Here is a 21,059-nt window from a genome sequence, read left to right on the forward strand (position 1 = left end):
TTTTTAATGTTTATTTACCTTTGAGAGAGAGAGAGGGAGACAATAATGAGCAGGGGGTGGTGGGCAGAGAGAGAGGGAGACACAGAATCCGAAGCAGACTCCAGGCTCCAAGCTGTCAGCACAGAGCCTGACGCGGGGCTCGAACTCACAGATCATGAGATCATGACCCGAGCCGAAGTCGGACGCTTAACCAACTGAGCCACCCAGGTGCCCCCCCCTTTTTTTTTGTTTTAAATTTTTTTTAAGAGAAAAGCATTTACTTAAAAAAATTTTTTTTAATGTTTATTTACCTTTGAGAGAGAGAGAGAGAGAGAGAGAGAGAGAGAGAGAGAGAGACAATAATGAGTGGGTGGGTGGGGGCAGAGAGAGACAGAGACCCAGAATCCGAAGCAGACTCCAGGCTCTGAGCTGTCAGCCCAGAGCTGGACACAGGGCCTGAACCCATGAACCATGAGACCAGGACCTGAGCCGAAGTCGGATGCTTCACCGACTGAGCCACCCAGGCGCCCAAGGCCGTTGAACTATAAACACACTCGCTTTGCAGGTCATCTGTTTTTAGAGACAGTATTGTCTGGAAACTGCCAGGCAGAGCTAAGGGTCCTGGTCAAGGCCTTCCCCTCACGTTTGGGTACAGACCCTCGTGTGGCTGAGGTCCCGACCGAAGGGCCTCCAGGTGGTGTGCTGGGGACGGTGACGGGTTGCCCAGTGTCACAGAGTGAGGCCCTAGTCTGGCAGGGAGGCCTCGGGTCCCCAGCCCGTGGCGGCCAATGTGCCAGCGTTCACAGAAGGGACAGGGGCTTGAGGGCGGGCCCCTCTGCTCTGCTGTTCACTTGCCTCTGTGCCTTCGTGTCTCCAAGCCCCCGGAGCCCTATCTGCCGGTGGGGGGGGGGGGGTCATCACGCCGCCCCTGTAGGTGAGGTTATGCAAGGAAGGAACAGGGCAAAGCAGGTGAGGTCCCCTGGAGCAGCCACAGGTGGCAGGGGCATCCGCAGCCCTCCCTGACCGCACTGCACAGTTTACCGACGTGGCCCCTCCCTCGGGGTTCATTCGTGAGTCAGTCGTGAACGGACTGCAACGCAACACTTATTTCATGTGTTAACTTGAATAATCCGCGTAGGTGGATGGCTTGACAGAAGGCTCACTCTACGAGTTCAAAATCGCGGCCGTCAACCTGGCGGGGATCGGGCAGTCGTCGGACCCCAGCGAGCTCTTCAAGTGTGAGGCGTGGACCATGCCTGAGCCTGGTACGCGTCCCCTCTGGGGCCCCGAGTGCTCTGCGCACGCATGGGGCTGGCCAGGGGGAGGGCGCTGCGGCGGACAGGTTTCCTGCGTGGGCTTGGGTAACACGCGTGCCCCACCTGGGTGCACCTGCTCTGTCTGTGAGACAGGCTTCTGGTCCTGAGCAGCGATGTGGGCTCACGAGCCATCGCGAGGGTGGCCGCAGTGCCCCCTGTGCCCCATGTGCGGCTGTGGGGCCGGCCGGACGCCCCCCACTCCCCCCTCCACGCTCCTCCCGGACGTTCTCGGACAAACGCCGATAGAGACATTCAGTAGGCAGATTAGCGACGTCCGTGGTGTAAAAAAGTAGTGTTTCCCCGGGGCGGCGGCTGTGCTGTGCGGCCGGCGTGTGCGTGCATGCGCACGGGGTATGTTCCACTTTGCAGGTCCTGCCTATGATCTGACGTTCTGTGAGGTCAGGGACACGTCGCTGGTCATGCTCTGGAAGGCGCCCATGTACACGGGCAACAGCCCCATTTCTGGGTATTTTGTGGACTATAAGGAGGAGGATTCTGGAGAATGGAGCACCGTGAACGAGGCAGCAACCGCCAACCGTTACTTAAAGGTGACCGTGTTCCTCCACTTGCTCGCTGCTTCGCGGGGAGGGTGACTTTGGTCCCGCTGCGGACGGGCTCTGGGCCACCAGGAGGCCGCCCGCATAGCTCGGTGCCACCGTGCACGGTCTCCACTACTGGTTTTTTTGCGCTCCAGGCCTTGGAGTTCGTCCGAATAATTCAGGATCGCTCACAGACGTCTGCCCGAGAAGCACACGCACAGCTTTAGTACATTTCACAAGATTGCACTGTTCTTCCTCCACATGTTTCTATTTTTAGCATCTACGGTTTGCCCATCACTGGGGGCAGTTGTGACCCTGGTCTTTGGAGCAGGAGGCCACCTGGCTGGTTTGTTCCCCAGCTGCCCTCACCCAGGGGTTTTTGTCGCTTGACTGGGGTCTCCGTGGCATGGCATGGCGTAAAGACCTGTACGTAAAGACCACACCTGAGTTTTGTCCCCGGCTGCACCTTCAGACACGTAAATCGGCATCAGCCTCTGGGAAGCAAGCTGACAGCGTAAAACAAGATCGGGTTCTTCTGAATGAACCGATCAGCTTCTAAGGATCTAGCAAAACAAATGACTTAGGTATACTTTACTTACCAGTGCGGGTTGCGGTACACATTACCTCCGTGTGTGCGAGAGGAAAATGATTTAATCTTCATGCCTCCAAATGATGGGATATCTTGCGCAGTTAGCACTCACCGTGAAAATAATATTTCATCCCGTAGAATCGTGTTAAGTAGGAACCTCAGGTTGCAAACTGGAGGTGTGATTTTAATTCTGCTTTGAAACATGCAGAGAAAAAAGAAACAATGTAGCAACATTGAAGAGTGAGCGTTTGCTCTTGCAAAGTTAGGCTGGGAGTGATCGTCAGCCTGTCTCACCTCTGGCCTTCCTTGTTCCTTGCGTGCAGCCGTTCTAGCTGGAAAATGAATTGCTTTTTTAAAAAGCAGGTTCACGGTAAAATGTGAAGAGTATAAAGTCTGTGTCATTTGTCGACTGACATGGGGTATTTTCTCTGTCTTCCCAAGGTCTGTAACCTGCACCAGGGTAAGACCTATGTCTTCAGGGTCCGGGCCGTGAACGCCAGTGGGGTGGGAAGGCCGTCGGACACGTCTGAGCCGGTGCTGGTGGAGGCCAGACCAGGTGAGACTGGAGCGCGTAGCGACGCGAGGCGGTGGCCGGGCTGCGGGAGGAGGGGCGCGCGCTCTGTGTCCGCGTGAGCGCGGCGACGGCTGGGTCCCGTCGCGATGCTGGAGCAGCCGAGTGGCAGACGGGAGCGCGTGTGTCCAGCCAGCCCCGTGCCCTGGCAGACCCTTGGGTCAGGGTGGGGTGTCCCAGGCCACGTGGCAGAGTCAGTGGCAGCTTTACGTGGAGGAGGACCGCAACCGGCGGGGATGACAGTGGTCTTCGTTTCACTGCTGCCTCTGGACCAGGAGCTCATGAAGCCGTTGGTACTGCTCGCGGTTCCAAGTAGCCAAAGGCCCGTGGAGGTGACCTCTGAGGACGAGGTCGGCGCACAGGGCACGTGGGGAAGGAGTGTGCTCGAGCCGCAGACGGGGGTCGGCGGTTCCCCTCCCTGGGGCTGGCTTCATTTCCTTCTGCCACCCGGCGTTCCGTGCCTCTCTGTCTTCTCGGAAACCGGTGATCGATTCGTACCTGCCCAGGCTGACGTGACCCTGGTTCCCGAGGGGCCGACTCGGACTGGCCTGCGATGGGCCGGGTGTCCACCTGCTCCCAGAGTAGCCAGAAGTACCCCCGCCCCACTGCCCCTCAGGGAAGGAGAGCAGAGAGGGGGGCCCGCGTGTGCCCACAGCTGCCCGGGCGCCTAGCAGGGGTGAGGGGCCAGATCTCAGACAGAGGAAGGGTCTTCCTGGCCGACACACTCTCCACGGCGGGCCTGGACACAGAGGGGGGGTGGACGGAACGCCCAGTGTGCTCTGCCCTCTGCTCCCGCGGTGGTTTGCCCTCCGACGGGTCCGACTCAGCGTCCTCGGTGACCGTGGAGAGCAACCTGATGAGTCGGGGTAAAAGGAGCCACCCCTCCAAAAAAAGAATCCTAAGGCGTCTAGTTGTGTCCGCGCCCTTCAGGCACGAAGGAGATCAGTGCGGGTGTGGACGAGGAAGGAAACATCTACCTGAGCTTTGACTGCCAAGAAATGACAGACGCCTCCCGGTTCACTTGGTGCAAAGCCTACGAGGAGGTCGGAGACGACGGGAAGTTTAGGATCGAGACGGTGGGAGACCAGTAAGTCCGCTTTGGAGCTGGCCGCTGGGACTCCGGGGAACCGTCACAAACGGTAACGTTTCCTATGCTTCTTCCCTTTCAGCTCGAAGCTGTACTTCAAAAAGCCGGATAAAGAGGATTTAGGAACGTACTCCGTGTCCGTAAGCGACACCGATGGAGTGTCCTCCAGTTTTGTGTTGGATGAAGAAGGTAAGGTCCACGTGACGTGGGCTCGCCTGGCTCGGTGTGTGACGCTTGAAAAGATTGACGGCAACACAGGAAGGACTCACTTAGGGAAAGGGCGTGTGCCGGGGGGAGGCTGGGGTGCGGGACATTTACAGAAGCAAACCTACGGTGGGACTGAGGAGACTCTGGAGTTTGTAGTCCGTCCGCCACGTAAATCACCGGCCCAGGACCTGCTGCCTTTACAGCTTCCCCTTGTGCCTTTTCTTCTCAAGTTTATTTATTTATTTCGAGAGAGAGACAGAGGGAGTGAGCAGGGGAGGGGCAGAGAGAGGGAGAGAGAGAAACCCAAGCAGGCTCCGCACTGTCAGCACAGAGCCCGATGCGGGGCTCGGACCCACCAACTGAGATCACGACCTGAGCCGAGACCAAGAGTCAGATGCTCAGCCACCTGAGCCCTCCAGGCGGCCCCCGCTTCCCCCTTGTGCTTTTAACGTTGGGTTTTGCTACATTTCGGAGGCTTGCAAGCAGAGAGGGGCATATTAGCAGGTAAGTCCGTGAGATTGATGCAGGGGACACGTACGGAAGACGCCCCCTTCCCTCCCAACATTGAATAATCAGGACGATAAAAGAAAACATGCATTTTCTGCGTGTGAAATAGGGTCTAGCCAGCAGAGTCAACCTCTCGCACTCTCCTAGGAGTAGGAGACCGAAGGAGGAAATGAGCAAAGTCTGTTCGGGCCACAGGGCTCGGGGGAGGCGGTCTCAGGTGGGCTCACATACCCGACTCCGCTAGGCAAACGAGGGAGCCTCGGGAGGCGGATTCTTGTGCTGCCTGGGCTTCAGTCTGTTTGTGTCCAGCCCTTGTCTGCCGTACGTGCAGGTCAAGGTTAGCCTTACCGGGATGTGGGGTGAACCGTGCAGTTCCAGACAGGTTTCTTCAGGTCCTTGAAGCTTCTGAGTCCCTCCAAGCCCTCGATTAAAATGCCTCTCGTGCCTGATGAGCAGACCGTGCGGCCACCCGTGGCGTGGTGGCCGGAGGCAGTGTGGTCCCGAGGCAAGCTGAGCTAGAGTGGCCGTCCGGTGTGGGTAGGCGGGAGCGGCCTGGGCCCCCGCCGGGAGGCGCCCCCTGCCCCTGACGTCAGGCCCCTGCGTGTCCAGTGCAGGTGCTGGGAAGCCTGGTGAAGCAAATGCAGATTTCACCAGACTGAGCAGGACTCCAGCGGGGGGCTCTGCACAGAGTCTGAGTGTGGGGTCCTCGCTCAGTGTGCCCGTGCCCAGAGATAGGGGCACATCCACAATCTGCTCCAGTGCCTTTTAGGCTGCCTTTTCTGACCCAACTCCATGGTCCTCAAACCATTCAGGCTCCAAACACCCCTAGGTAACCCTGAAGAGTGGTCTGTACCCCCTCGGCAACATCGCTAAGCTTCTAGATGGCGTCTTTACTTTTATTTTATTTTATTTTTTAAATTTTTTTAACGTTTTATTTATTTTTGAGACAGGGAGAGACAGAGCATGAACAGGGGAGGGTCAGAGAGAGGGAGACACAGAATCTGAAACAGGCTCCAGGCTCTGAGCGGTCAGCACAGAGCCTGACACGGGGCTCGAACTCACGGACCGCGAGATCATGACCCGAGCCGAAGTCGGCCGCTTAACCCACTGAGCCACCCAGGCGCCCCACCTTTTAAATAGTTGCAAACGATGCGCATTCACAGCGTGTTCTGTAACGTATGTGGACTCTGGACGTCTGTCTTGTGGATGAAGCTGCAGGTTTTGCCCATTTGATTTACGGGGATTCCTACCCTTAGACCTCATCGGGAAGCCAGGCCAGCCGTCCAGTCAGGAGCAGTCCGACTTCATTGTTGAGTTCAAATCAGCGTGTTCACACATGCCTTCGTGACCACGGCTGCCTTTCTCAATTCTCATTGAGGAGGAAGGAGAGAAGGAAAGAAGGAAGCAGGGAAGAAATGGCTGAGAACCTTCAGGGTTTCTTAGCTTGTCCTTGAGACTCAGGAGTGATGCATTTTGTTTTTGTTAACTTGCGACAATAATACATCACAGTGAAATCGTGGGCGGGGGGGGAAGCATTTGGAAGAAGGCCATCTCGCAGGGGGAAGAAAATCACAGACCACCCACCCGTCCCCAGCCTGCCGGATCCATATTAGGATCCTATGGAATTAGAGGGTCTGGAAATGGATCTCTGTAAACCTCCTCTCTGCAAGCCGCCCCCACCCCAAACCCGCTGTCCCCAAGGCTCCGCCCTCACACACCCCACTGCCCGTCGGGACCGGGTTATTAAATGGTGAGGATCTCAGCCGAAGAGAGTGTTCGAAGGTGGCTTACCTCCGACTCGTGCTTTCACTTCCGGTTCGCATTTCTTACACCACCCCAGGTTAAATCTCGGTGATGTCCCATCTCCGCTCGATTGTTTGTAAACTTCTGAATGTACAGGGCAAAACCGACGCGAGTATTTTTCTTAATTTTAGAGCTTGAACGTCTGATGGCCCTGAGCAACGAAATCAAAAATCCCAGTAAGTGAGCCCGGGACCCTGCAGGCTGACGCAACCGGGGGAGAGGGGTGTGTTTGTTGCCGCCCGGAGCTCACGGAGGAGCTCTTTGGGGCAGAGCGCCTTCATTTCATGCTCCCAGCTTACAGGCGTGTCCCCTGCACATTTAAAACAAAAACGAATTGGTACTGTAACTCGTAGAAACTTTTATTGCATAGAGAGTGGTTAGAATTTGGGGCTTAGCTTAGCATAGCTGTTCCTAATCCAAGTGAGTCAGTCAGATGGCACCTTGGGTGATTGAGTTACACTGAATACACAGATCGATACATTCGCAGCCGTCGGATCAGCCAGGAAAGCGAGGCTGTGCCGACAGGCACACAAAGCTCGCACGGCACGCCTTTAACTACAGCAGGCTAACGAGGGGTTTGTTTTTATTTTGGGTTTTCATAATCCAATTCAGTACTCCTGGGCTTCACGTTCGCAAAAAATTTAATAACTGGGATTGATATTTTCCACCAATATGTAGCAATTTTTCTCATAAGGATTCATGCATTATTGACTTCTGATTTCTTTTCTTCCTGTAGCAATTCCTTTGAAATCAGAATTAGCTTATGAGATTTTTGATAAGGGCCAGGTTCGCTTCTGGCTCCAGGCTGAGCACTTATCACCAGATGCCAGCTACCGATTTATTATTAACGACAGAGAAGTCTCCGACAGCGAGGTGAGTTCATGTGTGAGTGATCTGGGGCTTTGAAGAGGGCCAGGTTTTACTTCAGTAGGTCATTTCCTTAAAGTCAGTGTTCTGTGTTTGAGCGGTAGAATTTGGGGTGTGGCAGGTTGGTGAGATGCCTGTGTGATGGCTGATTCTTGGGATGTTCAGAGATTGGCCTGGGCCAGAGAAGAGATCGGAAGCCCTCTGAATCCCAGCCTGCCAGCATTAAAAAAAATGACACTATGTTTTAGAGACGTTGAGCCTGTTTTTTTTTTTTTTTAATTTGTGGATGTTTTTTTATTTTTGAGAGAGAACGAGACAGAGTGTGAGCGGGGGAGGGGCAGAGAGAGGGAGACACACAACCCGAAGCAGGCTCCAGGCTCCGAGCTCTCAGCACAGAGCCGGACACGGGGCTCAAACCCACGAACTGCGAGATCATGACCTGAGCCGAGGTTGGACACTTGACCGACTGAGCCACCCAGGCACACCCCCCCCCCCCACCCCGGAGACGTTGAGCCTGGTTTTATCAAAAGGTCCAGGTGACACGAGGGACGTGGGAATATCCCTGATGGATAGGTGTATTTATTCTCGATCGTGGTTTTGAAGGCATGCATTTTGCAACATGGCCGCTGGGGGCCCCCCTCCCACGGAGAACTTCCCGTATCAGGCACCTCCTGGTAAATCTGTTTCTACACCTTCCCTGAACTTTTAGGCTGCTCTCTGTTATGGCAGATCTGGGCAAAGACCAGCAGAATCGCCAACAATGTGTAGCGTGCTGGGATTCGAACGCTTTTACCGTTGTTCTGCTTTTCATTGTGTGCAACGAATCCTACAGTTACTCTAAAGATTCCTTTTCTGGCTGTGGAACCTTGATTGTGTTTCGACGTATTTCCTCTTGTCTAGTAACTCTAGTTCACCTGGAGATCCAGCTAAAGGAAAACCTTGCTCGATGGGCCCTTTCGTTACTGGTGCACGGAAAGCTAGGGGACTGTACTTCCTCTGCTCTTCCCCTGGATGCTCAGTGTGAAGTGTCCTTGGTCCGGGTACCATCCTCCTAACCCCTGAACGCCTCACCCCTGTGTGTGCTGCACACACGTTCACGGGGCGGTTGAAATGTGGGAATCGCTGTAGCCACGCAGGTGCCTTTCACCGGGCCCCTCACCCCTAGTGCGGGCATTGTGTCCGGTGGGCGTTTGGAAAAGCTTCTCTGGCAGCGTGAGCGGCTATCGGGCAGAAATCCTGAATGGACAAGGAGCGTGTGATTTTTCTTCACCTTGAAAAACAGTGACGTACGTTAGACTCATAGATGTGGGAGGATCGGCTGACAGATAGCAGCATCTTCTTCCTGGTTGCAAACAAGCCAGAAACGTGACTCTTGTCCCTGGGAGAGTATGGCATGATGAAGGAACTGGAGGCATTTTCTTCGAGCAGAGATCGTGCCAGGAGGTGAAAAGGAAGTTAGTGTAATTGCACTTTATTTGAAGAACATCTTTTGATTAACGTTTCCTACCTGCCGCATAGACCTTGCTTTAAAAACTGATGTCTTTGCCGCGTGGCTAATCTTTTGGAGTAGGGCTGAGCTGTTTCACTGGCTTAATTAGCAATCCACAGGTGACTTTCCCATGTGAAGATTGATGTTATTTTGCGTAAGTCACATAAAAGCCTGTATTTATGGCGCCCGGAAAATCGTTGAACTTCATCTGGCTGCATAATAGCGAGAAGCCTAATGAATTCCTAAAACCTGCCCAGACACCACAGTGCGGAAGCCGAGAAAACAGAAACGGCTGTTGTGTTGTTAAGAGTCTGGGGGGTGAGAGTGCCGTGTTTGGGCTTCTCAGACTTGACGAGGAGGCTCCTGGGGTCCCCTTGCTTACAGGTGTCTGAGTGTGCCCTCACTTACAGACCTTCCCCTCCTCCTGCCCCCCGCACCCCCCCACCCCCACCAGGAGCGACTCCACATTCTGTGCTCAGTACCGCTTCTTGCCCTGGCCTCTCTCTCCCGGAAAGCGATCTGAAGCCAGCCTTTCTTGCTCATTTCTGTCTCTCCGTCACGTTCCACAGAGCAGCGTCCCATCTGGACACGGCGTAAATGACCTCAAACAAGCACATACGTGTGCCGTACGTCCGTGAAATCGCACTGCAATTTCTAACTATGAAGGTGGTTTTTTAATGTCGACTGGAAGTCAGGGCCGGGGAGTAGGTTTGATTCACTTAAAACCCACAAGGTGTATTTGATGAGCCAGGACCTGAAGCCTCATCGTTAACCACTGAGAATGTGGTAGTCGTCTTTGTCTCCCGCGGGGTATGTTTTGCGAATCGTTTTTGATGGTCCCCCGGAGCCAGCCCAGCAGTAGGGACAGAGAAGTGAGGTGAGCCTGCCCTCCTGGAGGGTCCCCTGGAGCTGGAGGACCGGGTCCCTCAGGGGAGGACACAGGGACTGAGAACAGAGCAGCAGGGCCATCTGAGCTCAGGGGCAGCGGAGACGGGAGAGGCCCAAGCCGTTAGGAAGGCTTGGGGAACGGGGGTGCCCGGGGTGAGTCTGGGGGAGGTGGGCGGGGGACAGGCCAGCCTGGTGGTGCCTGTGCTGAGCGCTGGCGGTGTGACAGCTAGATGCCAGGAGCCGGAGGGGAGCGGGCCAAGACGGGGGCCTTGGCCTTCCTGCGGGAGAGTTTAGACGGTGCCCGATGCTCCTGGAGATGCGCTCACCGGTAAACCGGGCAAAGTTGCTGTTTTGCCAATAGCTGTGTTCTGAAGTCTCTTGGGACACAGCCATTTGGAATGCTGAGGCGTCAGTGTGGTCTCAGAGAGAGGAGAACACCGTGGAAATTACACGCGGTGTTTGTCAGAAAGCGAGTCCTGTTTCTCTGGCTCCGTTCACAGATGTTTTAAATAATGTTTATTCATTTTGAGACGAGAGAGAGCAAGCGGGGGAGGAGCAGAGAGAGCGGGAGAGGGAGAGAGAGTGAGGGGCAGAGAGAGCGGGAGAGAGAATTCCAAGTGGGCCCTGAGCTGTCAGCACAGGGCCCGACGTGGGGCTCGAGCTCACGAACTCAGAGATCACCACCTGAGCTGAAATCTAGAGTCTGATGCTCAACCGACTGACCGCCCCCCCTCCCGCTCACCAGGCGCCCCTGCTCACAGGTTTTCTGTTAAGTTACCTGCAGACAGAAATTCTAAACTCTTAGAAAGGGGCATGTCATGGAGCGCACTTTCTAGGGGGCCAATGGGGTTTCCTTAGCCTGCTGACCGCGGGTCACGGGTGTTTGTTCTGTTCTCCTGGCTCGTGGGCCTCCCCCTCTCAGGAGCGAGGTCGTCATTCAGGTTGGAGAGTCACTGCCACAGTCCCAGTGGGGCTCAGCCTAATGGGAGGACGAGAGCCGGCAGGGGCCGTCCTGTAGGTCACCCTGGGCACGCGGAGGTCGAGGCCCTGCCGTGAGCAGCATCTCTAGGGAGGAGCCCCAGTGCCTTGGTGCTGTCCTTTCCCTGCTGATTCTCTGCATCGGAGACGACTCATTCTTTGGATGTGGTCCCTGCACCTCCGTGGCCCTGCTTAGTTTCAGATTCCGTGGCGTCCGAGGTGGGAATAAGATGGAGTCCGTTAGCCACCACAAAACGTCAGCGCGTGTCAGCTCGTCACGAAAGATGAGAGCAGCGTGAAAGGAAGCCGGGCTTCGGGTGGGCTGGGCAGCACGGGGTCACGTCCCCGGTCGGACGCGTCGGTGGGGAACTACGCTGCAGCCAGCTCGGCGCCGTAGACGGCAAAATGAGCCGATCGGCACAGGCTGACTTTCTCGTCGAGCATCCCCTACACGCTCGTTTGGGCGCTCACGTGCCAGGTGGAAAGGGTGAGGACAGTCCTCGCTCTTGAGGGTTTACCGTCCAGCCGGACGGGCGGGCGGCGAGAGGACATCTGGACCGGGGCAAGGCATGGCCCTGTAGGGCAGGCGGGCACTGCGGGGATCTCACGGGAAGGCACCCAGCCGATCCCCAGGGCTGTTCAGGCAAGTGCTCCCCACACCAGTCTGCGGGGCATGGGGCCGGCGGTCAGCTGGGAGCATTCAGAGGCCGTGTCGGGCCGCGGCCTCAGGACGGACTCGGGCGCAAGGTGCCAGAAATGCCAAGGCACGCACGGTTCCTCCTCGCTCCTCCAGAAAACCTCCGCCCGCCCGACACGCAGCTCCCGTGGCCCTGGTCACACGGCGGCCTCGGAGCCGCGGGCCACGCGGTGCGTTGCTGCTGGCTCCCCGTGGTTTCGTGGTCAGCGTGGGGCACGCTGACATGCACACCGTTTCGTCCCTCCTGCGTGTCTGATTTTCTCGCGCTAGGCGCCTGTTCTTGGGAGTGAGCCTTCCTGGCGTCGTCGGCTCCCACGCGGAACGCGGGCTTGGTCACCGAGGGGATGTTCGTGTCCCTTGGTGGATGTGCCGTTCTCCAAGAGGTTCAGTGGATAAAACTTCATTCTGTGTTTCTGTGTACGTCCCAGTCCCCGAAGATGCAGTAGTGACGTTATGCCACTACCTAACGTCAGGGATCAGACCGGAAGACGGAATTTCACTGTAGACCTCTCTACTTCCCCCCTTGCTTCCAGAAACACAGAATTAAATGCGACAAAGCAACGGGCATTATCGAGATGGTCATGGACCGATTTACTATCGAGAACGAAGGCACCTACACTGTGCAGATTCATGACGGAAAAGCCAAAAGTCAGTCTTCTCTGGTTCTCATCGGAGACGGTATGCAACGCTCTTTTTGTACGCCTGTAAAAGAAAATTCAAAGAAAATTGTGTTGACCCCACAGAAGCAAACATTTTCATTCCTTTCCCCCTTAAATACCGAATTTAGCATTCAAGGCTATTCTGGATGAGGCTGAATTTCAAAGAAAGGAGTTCCTCAGGAAGCAAGGTATGTACTTAACCCACCCCCAGCACGAGCCCCCAGCAGACTCAGTGTTTTCTTTTTTAAAAAATTTTTAATGTTTATTTATTTTTGAGAGAGAGAGAGAGAGAGAGAGCACGCAGGAGAGGGGCAGAGAGAGGGAGACACAGAATCCAAAGCAGGCTCCAGGCTCCCAGCCGTCAGGACAGAGCCTGATGCAGGGGTTGAAGTCACGAACTGCGAGATCATGACCCGGGGTGAGGTCAGACGCTTAACCAGCTGAGCCACCCAGGAGCCCCCAGACTCAGTGTTTATTTGAATGCTTGTTTAAGGCCAATTCTGCCTTAAACAATGCCCAATGACCAAATGCTATTTTAAATGACCGCGATGTTAGATGGTTTTTATCTGCAGAAATTTGGGTATTTTTCTGGTTTTTGCACTTTACATGGATTTCATCTGTATTCTTTTCTTGCTTCTACCTTTAAAAGCCCCGGAATCCACTATGTAGTGTTCATACTTCTGTCACTGCGAATCAGGGACATGATCAGGGTAACCAGAGGTACCCGGGCTCTGTGGCCAACCTGCAGACCAGCTAGTCTCTCCCGAGCCCACTGGTCTCCTTTTCGTCCCCCCCCCCCCCCCCCCCCCCCCCCACATTTTCCATCCCTTTGTGGTCTGGCCATCCCACAGCGACATAGTCTCCCACGGTCCCCCATTCAATCTGGGGCACCGTGCAAAGTGCGAGCTGGATCTCCAGGCCACTCCCGTATGCTAGACCTGAGCTGGTGTTTTGGACGCCATGACCTTGAGCTTCTGGGGACCGGGGCTGGTCAGAACTCAGTACTTACCACATGAATGATTCGGGGGGTGGTGATGAGGAAAGGGTACATCCATCAGAAATGTCATCTCAGTTTCAAACAGAAAAGCTATGTTCTTCTGCTCAAAATGCATCACAAGTATAGATACACACACATATATATGTATATGTTTGCCTGTGCGTGATATATATGTGTGTGGGTGTGATATATATATGTATGTGTATATATGCATGTGTGTGGGTGTGATATATATGTGTGTATATATGTGTGTGTGGGTGTATATATGTGTGTGTGGTATATATGTGTGTGTATATATATGCGTGTGTGTGGGTGTGATGTATATGTATGTATACGTATGTGTGTAATATATATGTGTGTGTGTGTGTGTGTGTGTATATATATATATATGCATTGCGTGGGTGTGATGTGTGTGTGTGTGTGTGTGTGTGTGTGTGTGTGTGTGTATTTTTTCCCCCTTTTAAAACTTTTCTATTTTCCCCCAGGCCCTCATTTTGCTGAATATTTGCACTGGGATGTTACAGACGAGTGCGAGGTTCGACTTGTTTGTAAGGTGAGGACTGAGCTCCAACAAGAGAGTGGTAAGGTGTCGTCCGTGGGCCGGCGAGAGCCCTTTCGGGGAAGCGTGTGCCGTCCGTCCCAGGACGCGAAGAAACGCCGCACGTGGGCGTGCCGAGCGACTTTGCGTCTTGTGGACGTTGTGGTCTTACACTTCCGTGCCTGTCTCTGCTCTTTATGAGGGGACTATGGTGTGGTGGTGTGCCAGGGAAGTCAAGTGGGCCACGTTTAGAAGATTTAAGATCTTGGTGAGTGAACTCAGGGACAGTGTGCCACGATGACATTCATCCGGTGATTCCCATGCCGCTCACGTGGTTTCTTTAAGAAATAAAAGGTATGTTTTGGGAATAAGATGCTCCTTAATGCTTTTCTTTAACAATTGAATAGTAAAGTAAGCCTTAGTTACTACTGACTATACAGATCTCTGGGGGACCAGACTTTAAGGAGCATCTCCTGCAAGACTGGCACTATCATAGGTGCTGGGGAAGATCGATAATGCAGGGTTTTGTTCCTCAAGCTACTCACAGACGAGCAGATGAAAGAGAAGGTAAACAGAGAATTTCAACAGAGTGAGGGTTTTTGGGGTAGACACTGGAGGAAGACCAGGAATGGTCCAGGGGCAGTCAGGTTGGAGAGACTTGTCCAGGGAGGCCCAGGGCACGGACAAAGCAACGGAGCTCGGAAACTGCCAACTTGTGGATGTTCGGAGGCTGGGCGTCATGGCAGATGGTAAGGCAGGTCCTCAAAAATTAAATGTAGAATTATCCAAGGATCCGGCAGAGAAAGGAATTGAAACCGGGAACTCAGATAGGTATCTGTGCGTCCGTGTGGACCACAGCATTTTTCCCAACAGCCGAAGGAGGCAGCCAAGTGTCCGTGGGCAGATGAATGGGTTAATGCAGTGTGTGTATCCTTAATGTGGAGGGTTATTCATCCTTTGGAAGGAAGGGCAGCCTGCCACTTGTGACAACATGGATGGACCTTGAGGGCATTGTGCCAAGCGAAGTAAGTCGCACAGAGAAGGAAAACACCGTACGATTGCACGTATATGTGGAATCTAAAAGAACTGAGCTTACAGAAGCAGAGCGCAAGGGTGGTTGCCAGGGGCTGGGGGTTACGGAACTGGGGAGAAGTTGGTCAAAGAGCACAAACTTCCAGTGGTGAGATGAGTAGTTCTAGGGCTGGTAAATGGACAGCATGGTGACTGTAGTTGGTAATACCATATAACACCCTTAAAACTGCTGAGGGCAGATCTTCGAGTTCTCAACCATAAATATACACAAAAAAAGGTGATTATGTAAGGGGATGGATGAGGTGGTGACCATCTCGTGGTAGTTGAATATATCGTATCATCACGTCGTATCCCTTAAACTTAAATAATGATATTGCCAACTGTATCTCAGTGAAGTCGGGAACAAAGAGTTATGGGGTGAAAGCAAAGGAAAGTAGGATGGAGCGGCATTCACCTGAGGAGGTGAGAACGGGCGACGGTCAGGACCACGGCGTGAGGGGCCGGTCTGAGGAGCTGAGAACGGGCGCTGTGTGCTGGTGATTCAGTCGTCAGCCGCTTGTGCCCCTGGCCTGATGGGTTGATGGAGAAGGAGCAGGTGGGCCATGCGGGTGTGCATCCGTGCAGGGAGCTGGCATTCGGGGGGGGGGGGGCAGGAGGAGACGGGTGACTGTGGGGTTGCCGGGGTAGCGGGGCAGGGGCACCAGGATGCCGGCTTCTCCACGTTGCTGTTGTCAGATGAGGGGCCGGGGTAAAGGGGAGGCCCGTGCTCAGGTGCAGAAACGTGCAGGGCGCTGACATGCGGCGGGGGCACAGGGCCCCGGGACAGGGGGCGTGAGGTAAGGACGGTCTGCAGGAGGCAGCCGCGTGAGGGCCGTGGGCGCCCTCGGTGCATTCCCGGTGGGCCTTGAGACCCCATGCTTACCCCGACCTTTTCCTGTTCGCCCCCACTCATTGTTGGTGTTGGCGACTAATTCAAAACTAGAGGCCCTGTTCCTGGCCTTTTTGTGTGTGTAATAGCCGAGGCTAAAGTTTTGATATTTGACACACTCGAGGTTGTTATAGAGCCATTTCAGAAAAATTCCTGGATGTCTGTCTTCTCATAGTGAGTTTCTTACCCCGGTATGCTTATAAGGAAGACGCAGAGACAAACTCATTAAAAACATTTTTTTTTTTAATGTGTATTTATTTTTGAGAGAGAGGGAGAACGTGAGTGGGTGAGGGGCAGAGAGAGAGAGGGAGAGAGGGAATCCCAAGCAGTCTCTGTGCTGTCCGCACGGAGCCCGATTAGGGACATGAACTCATAAACCGCGAGATCATGACCTGAGCCAAAGTGGGATGCTGAACGGACTGAGCCGCCCGGCGCCCCACCTCATTGTTAAAGTACAAGAAGCTGACGGGCACCGAAGTTACAAGTGTCTGGTCAGCAAGTGGGAACAGTAGGTATTCTACAGGGAAACTCCACAAGGTCCCCGAGGACGGGCCGTTTACTTCGGAAACAGGATCAGAAGAACAACAGTGTTTTCCGATGATTGTCAAATGCAAAGAAGGTGTGTATCTTCAACGTTTTCGACCCCAGCAACTGCCCAGGTCTGTTCTTCAGACAGTCAGCAGCTCTCGTTGGCCAGCCGGGGCAGAGGGGCTGGTGGTGGTTGGGTCATTGTCTTTTCCTGATTGTGGGCATTCAGTAGCCGCCTCCATGGGCGAAATGGGAATTCTCCGTCTGCGTGTACATCTGCTATCATCCCAGTGGTATGTGCCTTCACATATAATCTGTGAGGACGATTCACATTCCCTGACCAAAGCGATTTATAAGTGTTTAAACACAGCTATTGGAGAAACTGAATACATATTAACTGGGATTTGAGTATTTTGCAGTTTAATGCACTTAATTTGTGTACTTGGGTCCCCATCTCCTGTGATTCTGTCACCTGTTTTACATAGTTTTTCCCTTAATGATACTTGGGCAGATTTTTAAAATTTACTTAAGAAACAATGGAGACATTGAGACACATGGAGATAATTTATGCAAGGGTACATAATTCATATAACTTTACAGAAAACCGTCTTTAATTTATTTATGTATATATTTTGTAAAGTTTATTTATTTTGACAGAGAGAGAGAGGTAGCAGAGGAGGGGCAGAGAGAGAGGGAGAGAGACAGAATCCCAAGCAGGCTCCATGCTCTCAGCACAGAGGCAGATCTGGGGCTTGATCTCATGAACCATGAGACCATGACCTGAGCTGACATCCAGAGTTGGACGCTTAACCGATCCAACCACCCAGGTGCCCCAGAAAAAAACGTCTTTTAAAAGAAAAGTTTATAGTAAAAGCAACTTGAGTCTGAAAGCAAAGAAAATCTTCTAGAAAGTTCTTGTACAGCAGACGTGGGGACTCAGGGCGCTCCCTCTTGGAGAGTGAGTCAGGCGTGTGCCACGTGGATGTCTTGGGGGTCTTGCTACTGTCTTTTCGAGGTATTTATGTACATTTAGGAGCAGTAGGGAGAAATCGTAGAGAGTACAGAGGAAAGACCGGAGTCCTCCAGGTGCAGAAGAACGTCCCAGCTCTTGGACCGGGAAGCCAGTTGAGGGTGTCTGTTGTAGAGAACAGAGGCGGGAGGCCCTTGGAAAGGGTTTATTTAGCGCTCAAGGACAACGCAGCCAGGAGAACCAGAGTCAGGGAAAGCAGTACTGACTTGAGGTGAAGGATGTGAGGGGGAGGGTTGACACTGAAAATGGATACCGAGGTTTGGTTAGGGACGGGAGGTCGTCTGCCGGAATTGTTTGGATGCAGTCCGTCCTGCCATTCATTGTCAACTCTTGCTTCTGGCTAGAGAACCAGGCTCCTGTCCCACAGTCTGGTGGGAACAGTCTGTCCACCCGCTCAGCAGACATTCGTGGGCGTGCCGCCGTGGCCTGGGGTGCAAGTGTGAGTAGCACACTCAGAGTCCCTGCTGTCCGGGGATGGCGCTCTGACGCTGTCACCAGTGACACCAGCTCAGGGCCCACGCGGAAGCTCTGGGCCGTGCTACCGCGCAATCGGATCGAGTCTCGCTGTCTGGTTACTTGTCATTTGTTTGTTCGACACTGGCCTCCCTGTGGCTGAGCCCGTATGTATGGGATGTAAATGCATCTAGTAAACGAAACGGATGTAAGTCCAGCCCGTGCATTCTGGTGTGGCCGGTACGTTCCGTTCATAGGAACCAGGCTTCTTTCTCACCCGTATGATGTACGTGTCAGTGTCACAGCATGTGGATCGACATGCGTACTCCCCCTTGGAATTCTGCAAAGCTTAGTTTCAAATTCAAGCTCACGTTAGAGGTTGACTTGTGAGGAATTTTAGTACAAGGGGAGTTCCCATTCCCAGTGGGCTTATCTTGTGTTATGGTTGCATTCACTCCATACGGACACATCTGAAATGTCCTACTGCCGAAAAGCAGCCAGTGAATGGTCTTAGAGACGTCTAAGAGTATTTCATATTATCTGCAAATTTAAAATACACTGCTTACGACTTGTTTTTATCACTGGCATTTCACATAAACCAAAAGCGCCTCACATCATTTAATTCCGCGGACTAGGACAATTTGTCCTTCTGTGTGCAGCTGTGAGGGCTTAATTATTTCAGAAGCTGGAATTTAGAAGTCTGTTGGCCATTATTAGGACGGACAGCTTTTCCATAAGCCTCTATTTGAGGCTATAATACACATTGATGGTATTTTTTTTTTTTAAGTCTGTGATTTAAAATCCAGAGACTTTTTCCTGGAGTAATTTACATACTAACCGTAAGATTTCTGCCTCGTAGGTTGCAAACACTAAGAAAGAAACAGTTTTCAAATGGCTGAGGGATGACGTTCTGTATGAAACGGAGACGTTGCCTGACCTGGAGAAGGGAGTTTGTCAGCTCCTCATACCGAAGGTACGCCGTGTTGTGTGAAACGGTGGAGGGCCAAACAAAAGCTCGTCTTTCTAAGAACTTGCAAATCCTGCGCTGTCTCCCAGTTTGTAACCTGAATTCCCAGGGTTGGCTAAAAACCGTATTAGCACTTCTTACATTTTCCATCTTGGCATTGATTTTACACGCACGTGGGGTATGTTTTCTTGCAGCTGTCAAAGAAGGACCTCGGCGAATACAAGGCAACGTTGAAAGACGACAGAGGTCAAGATGTGTCTGTCCTGGAGATCGCTGGCAAAGGTAAAACAAAATCCTCTTTGCTCCCCGCAACGAGAGATCCGTTTTGCCAGCGGGATGCCACGTGCTATGAGGGCACGTCCGTCCGTGTCCTTATGGGGGTAACGCAGCAGGAGAAAGATTTGTGTTTTATTTCCATTCTAACCTGCTTCAGCGTTCTAGAAGAACGTGTGATGTTACTTCGCCTTCATTAGAAACGCCATTTGAGCGTGTCATCGTAAGCCAGGTTTTATCCCGTTACTAATGCAGTTAAAATGATTGAAACAGCGAGGAAGTTAAATTCAATTAAAGGTATAGTTGTGGATTTACGTGGCGTAAGGTTTTCTTGTTCCTTGTTTAAAAAGCGAACAGGTTAGAGGGATTTATGACACACGTGAACCTTTAATGGATAAATGTCACCGTTGTAATGTTTCATTTTTCAAATGAACATGATGATTTCCTGTATCCATTTAATTAAACATGAAAATGCTGCGTCCTGATAAAAGTGTACGTCGTAACGGCACCTCTCCTTCTTCTTTTCAGTGTACGAGGATATGGTTTTGGCAATGAGCAGAGTCTGCGGTAAGTAAATGCCCACTAACTTGCGAGTTATTTTGGGTGCGGACATCTCGTTCGCGGAGACGGTCACTTAGCACCGCAAGGGGAAGGCTGAGGCACCTGCGTGTGGACGCCGGGCGGCCCGGGGGCCGGACAGAGCCGTCCGCCGACCGCTCCCGAGGCTTTCTGAAGGGGTCTCCAGCACTGTATTTAGGATCTATGTCGTATTTTAAAAAACCCAGTTGGGACTTCCTGATTAGCCACGTCTTCCGATTTGCCGCCGCTTTGTTTGGATGATTGCCGTGCACGTAATTGCTGTCAGCGTCTTTATTACCCATGTGGAGCAGCAATTGTAGATTTTAAGCCTCTGGCTTTGCGTCGTACGTATTAGGCCATTCTCTAGCTTTGCAAATAAATTCTTTCTCTCCACGTCCCCTTCCACGGAAACGGACAATGAAGGGATCGGTCAGTAACTCAGTAACCTTAGCTGGCATTCGTGTAGTTTTATGCTAAGGGTTACACCACTTATCGCTGTGGGCTTTCTAGAAATCCCCTAAGTTCTGTCTTCGGAGCAAGCGGCCAGGCCCGCAGCAGGAACCCGGCTCAACTGTGGGTGTTCGCTGGCTCGAGCCGCGGCTCTCCCGCCAAGTAGCGCACGTCCAATTCCAAACCCAAGTGCTTTCTCGCCAGGCTTTCTGACCTTCTCCTCAAAAGCTTCTTGTGGCTTTGTGGTTTTTGTTGTTTCCTCAGAACAGCTCTGTGGGCTAGATTTCACTTCTTTCTACTTTCGGTCAAGGAAACGTGACCACGTTTTAAGCGAGTTTTAGCCTCGATGGTCATTAAGGGACCAAACACGCCTTCGTGGCGGTGGAGCCCCTGGGGAAGGCGGATGGAGCTGTCTGGGAGGTGGGTGCGCTCCCGCGCCCCTGGGAACTACCTTGTGTTAAGTTGTCATGTCACACGCGCCGTGGAGGCAGCCGAGCGCCGTCCTTGAAGACGTGAGCGGGCGCGTGCGGGGGCCAGAGTAGTGAGAGAACAGACGCGGGCCTTCCAGGGGCACACACGCGAAGACCGTGTTCTCCCGAGAGGCCAGGCCCGCGTGTGCGGAAGCCCCTGAGGGAAAGGGGCAGGAGCCGCTGCCGTCTGCTGAAAGACACGTGTGTGCTGGGAGCGCACCGCTTTCCCCGCAGCTCCCGCGCCCCGTGCCACGGTCCAGGACCCCCAGGGCCCCGCCTGCTGCCCCGGGCCGTCCTCTCCGCGGGCCCCTCGCAGGCCGCAGGGACACTTCTGGCGACCTCGAGGTGTCCCGGCCTTGCGTTAGTCCCGGAGCGACGTCTGTGGACTCCCATGCCACCTGCCGTTCGTCACAGACCACCATCCCTTGTGCCGTGGGTCCCCTCGGCTTTCAGAAAATGGGGCCTTTGTTCTTGGACCTGTCGGTGGGGCCGTCTCCATCCTGCATCCTCGGGGACACAGCACACTCGCCTCCCTCAGTTTCTCCTGGGAGCATCGGCAGTGCCCACAAACAGGCTCACACACACACACACACACACACGCGCGCATTCACAGATACACACACAGAGACACACAAGCA

General features: G+C 53.4%; 1 protein-coding gene across 2 annotated transcripts in view; it reads left to right on the forward strand.

The window, feature by feature from the left end:
* Positions 1–21,059, forward strand: part of MYOM2 (myomesin 2) — a 73,662-nt gene that overhangs the window by 45,349 nt on the left and 7,254 nt on the right. For both annotated transcript variants that reach the window (XM_040489802.1, XM_040489803.1), the window contains exons 19-31: positions 1,118–1,244; positions 1,665–1,843; positions 2,865–2,979; positions 3,925–4,081; positions 4,164–4,270; positions 6,730–6,774; positions 7,335–7,471; positions 12,051–12,195; positions 12,305–12,364; positions 13,659–13,726; positions 18,542–18,655; positions 18,844–18,931; positions 19,451–19,489. In XM_040489802.1, the coding sequence (XP_040345736.1) occupies positions 1,118–1,244; positions 1,665–1,843; positions 2,865–2,979; positions 3,925–4,081; positions 4,164–4,270; positions 6,730–6,774; positions 7,335–7,471; positions 12,051–12,195; positions 12,305–12,364; positions 13,659–13,726; positions 18,542–18,655; positions 18,844–18,931; positions 19,451–19,489 (1,381 nt within the window). The remainder of the gene's footprint in view (positions 1–1,117; positions 1,245–1,664; positions 1,844–2,864; positions 2,980–3,924; positions 4,082–4,163; positions 4,271–6,729; positions 6,775–7,334; positions 7,472–12,050; positions 12,196–12,304; positions 12,365–13,658; positions 13,727–18,541; positions 18,656–18,843; positions 18,932–19,450; positions 19,490–21,059) is intronic.

The sequence above is a fragment of the Herpailurus yagouaroundi genome, unplaced genomic scaffold (assembly GCF_014898765.1).
Source record: "Herpailurus yagouaroundi ecotype Mexico unplaced genomic scaffold, PumYag 181, whole genome shotgun sequence".
Lineage (NCBI taxonomy): Eukaryota > Metazoa > Chordata > Mammalia > Carnivora > Felidae > Herpailurus > Herpailurus yagouaroundi.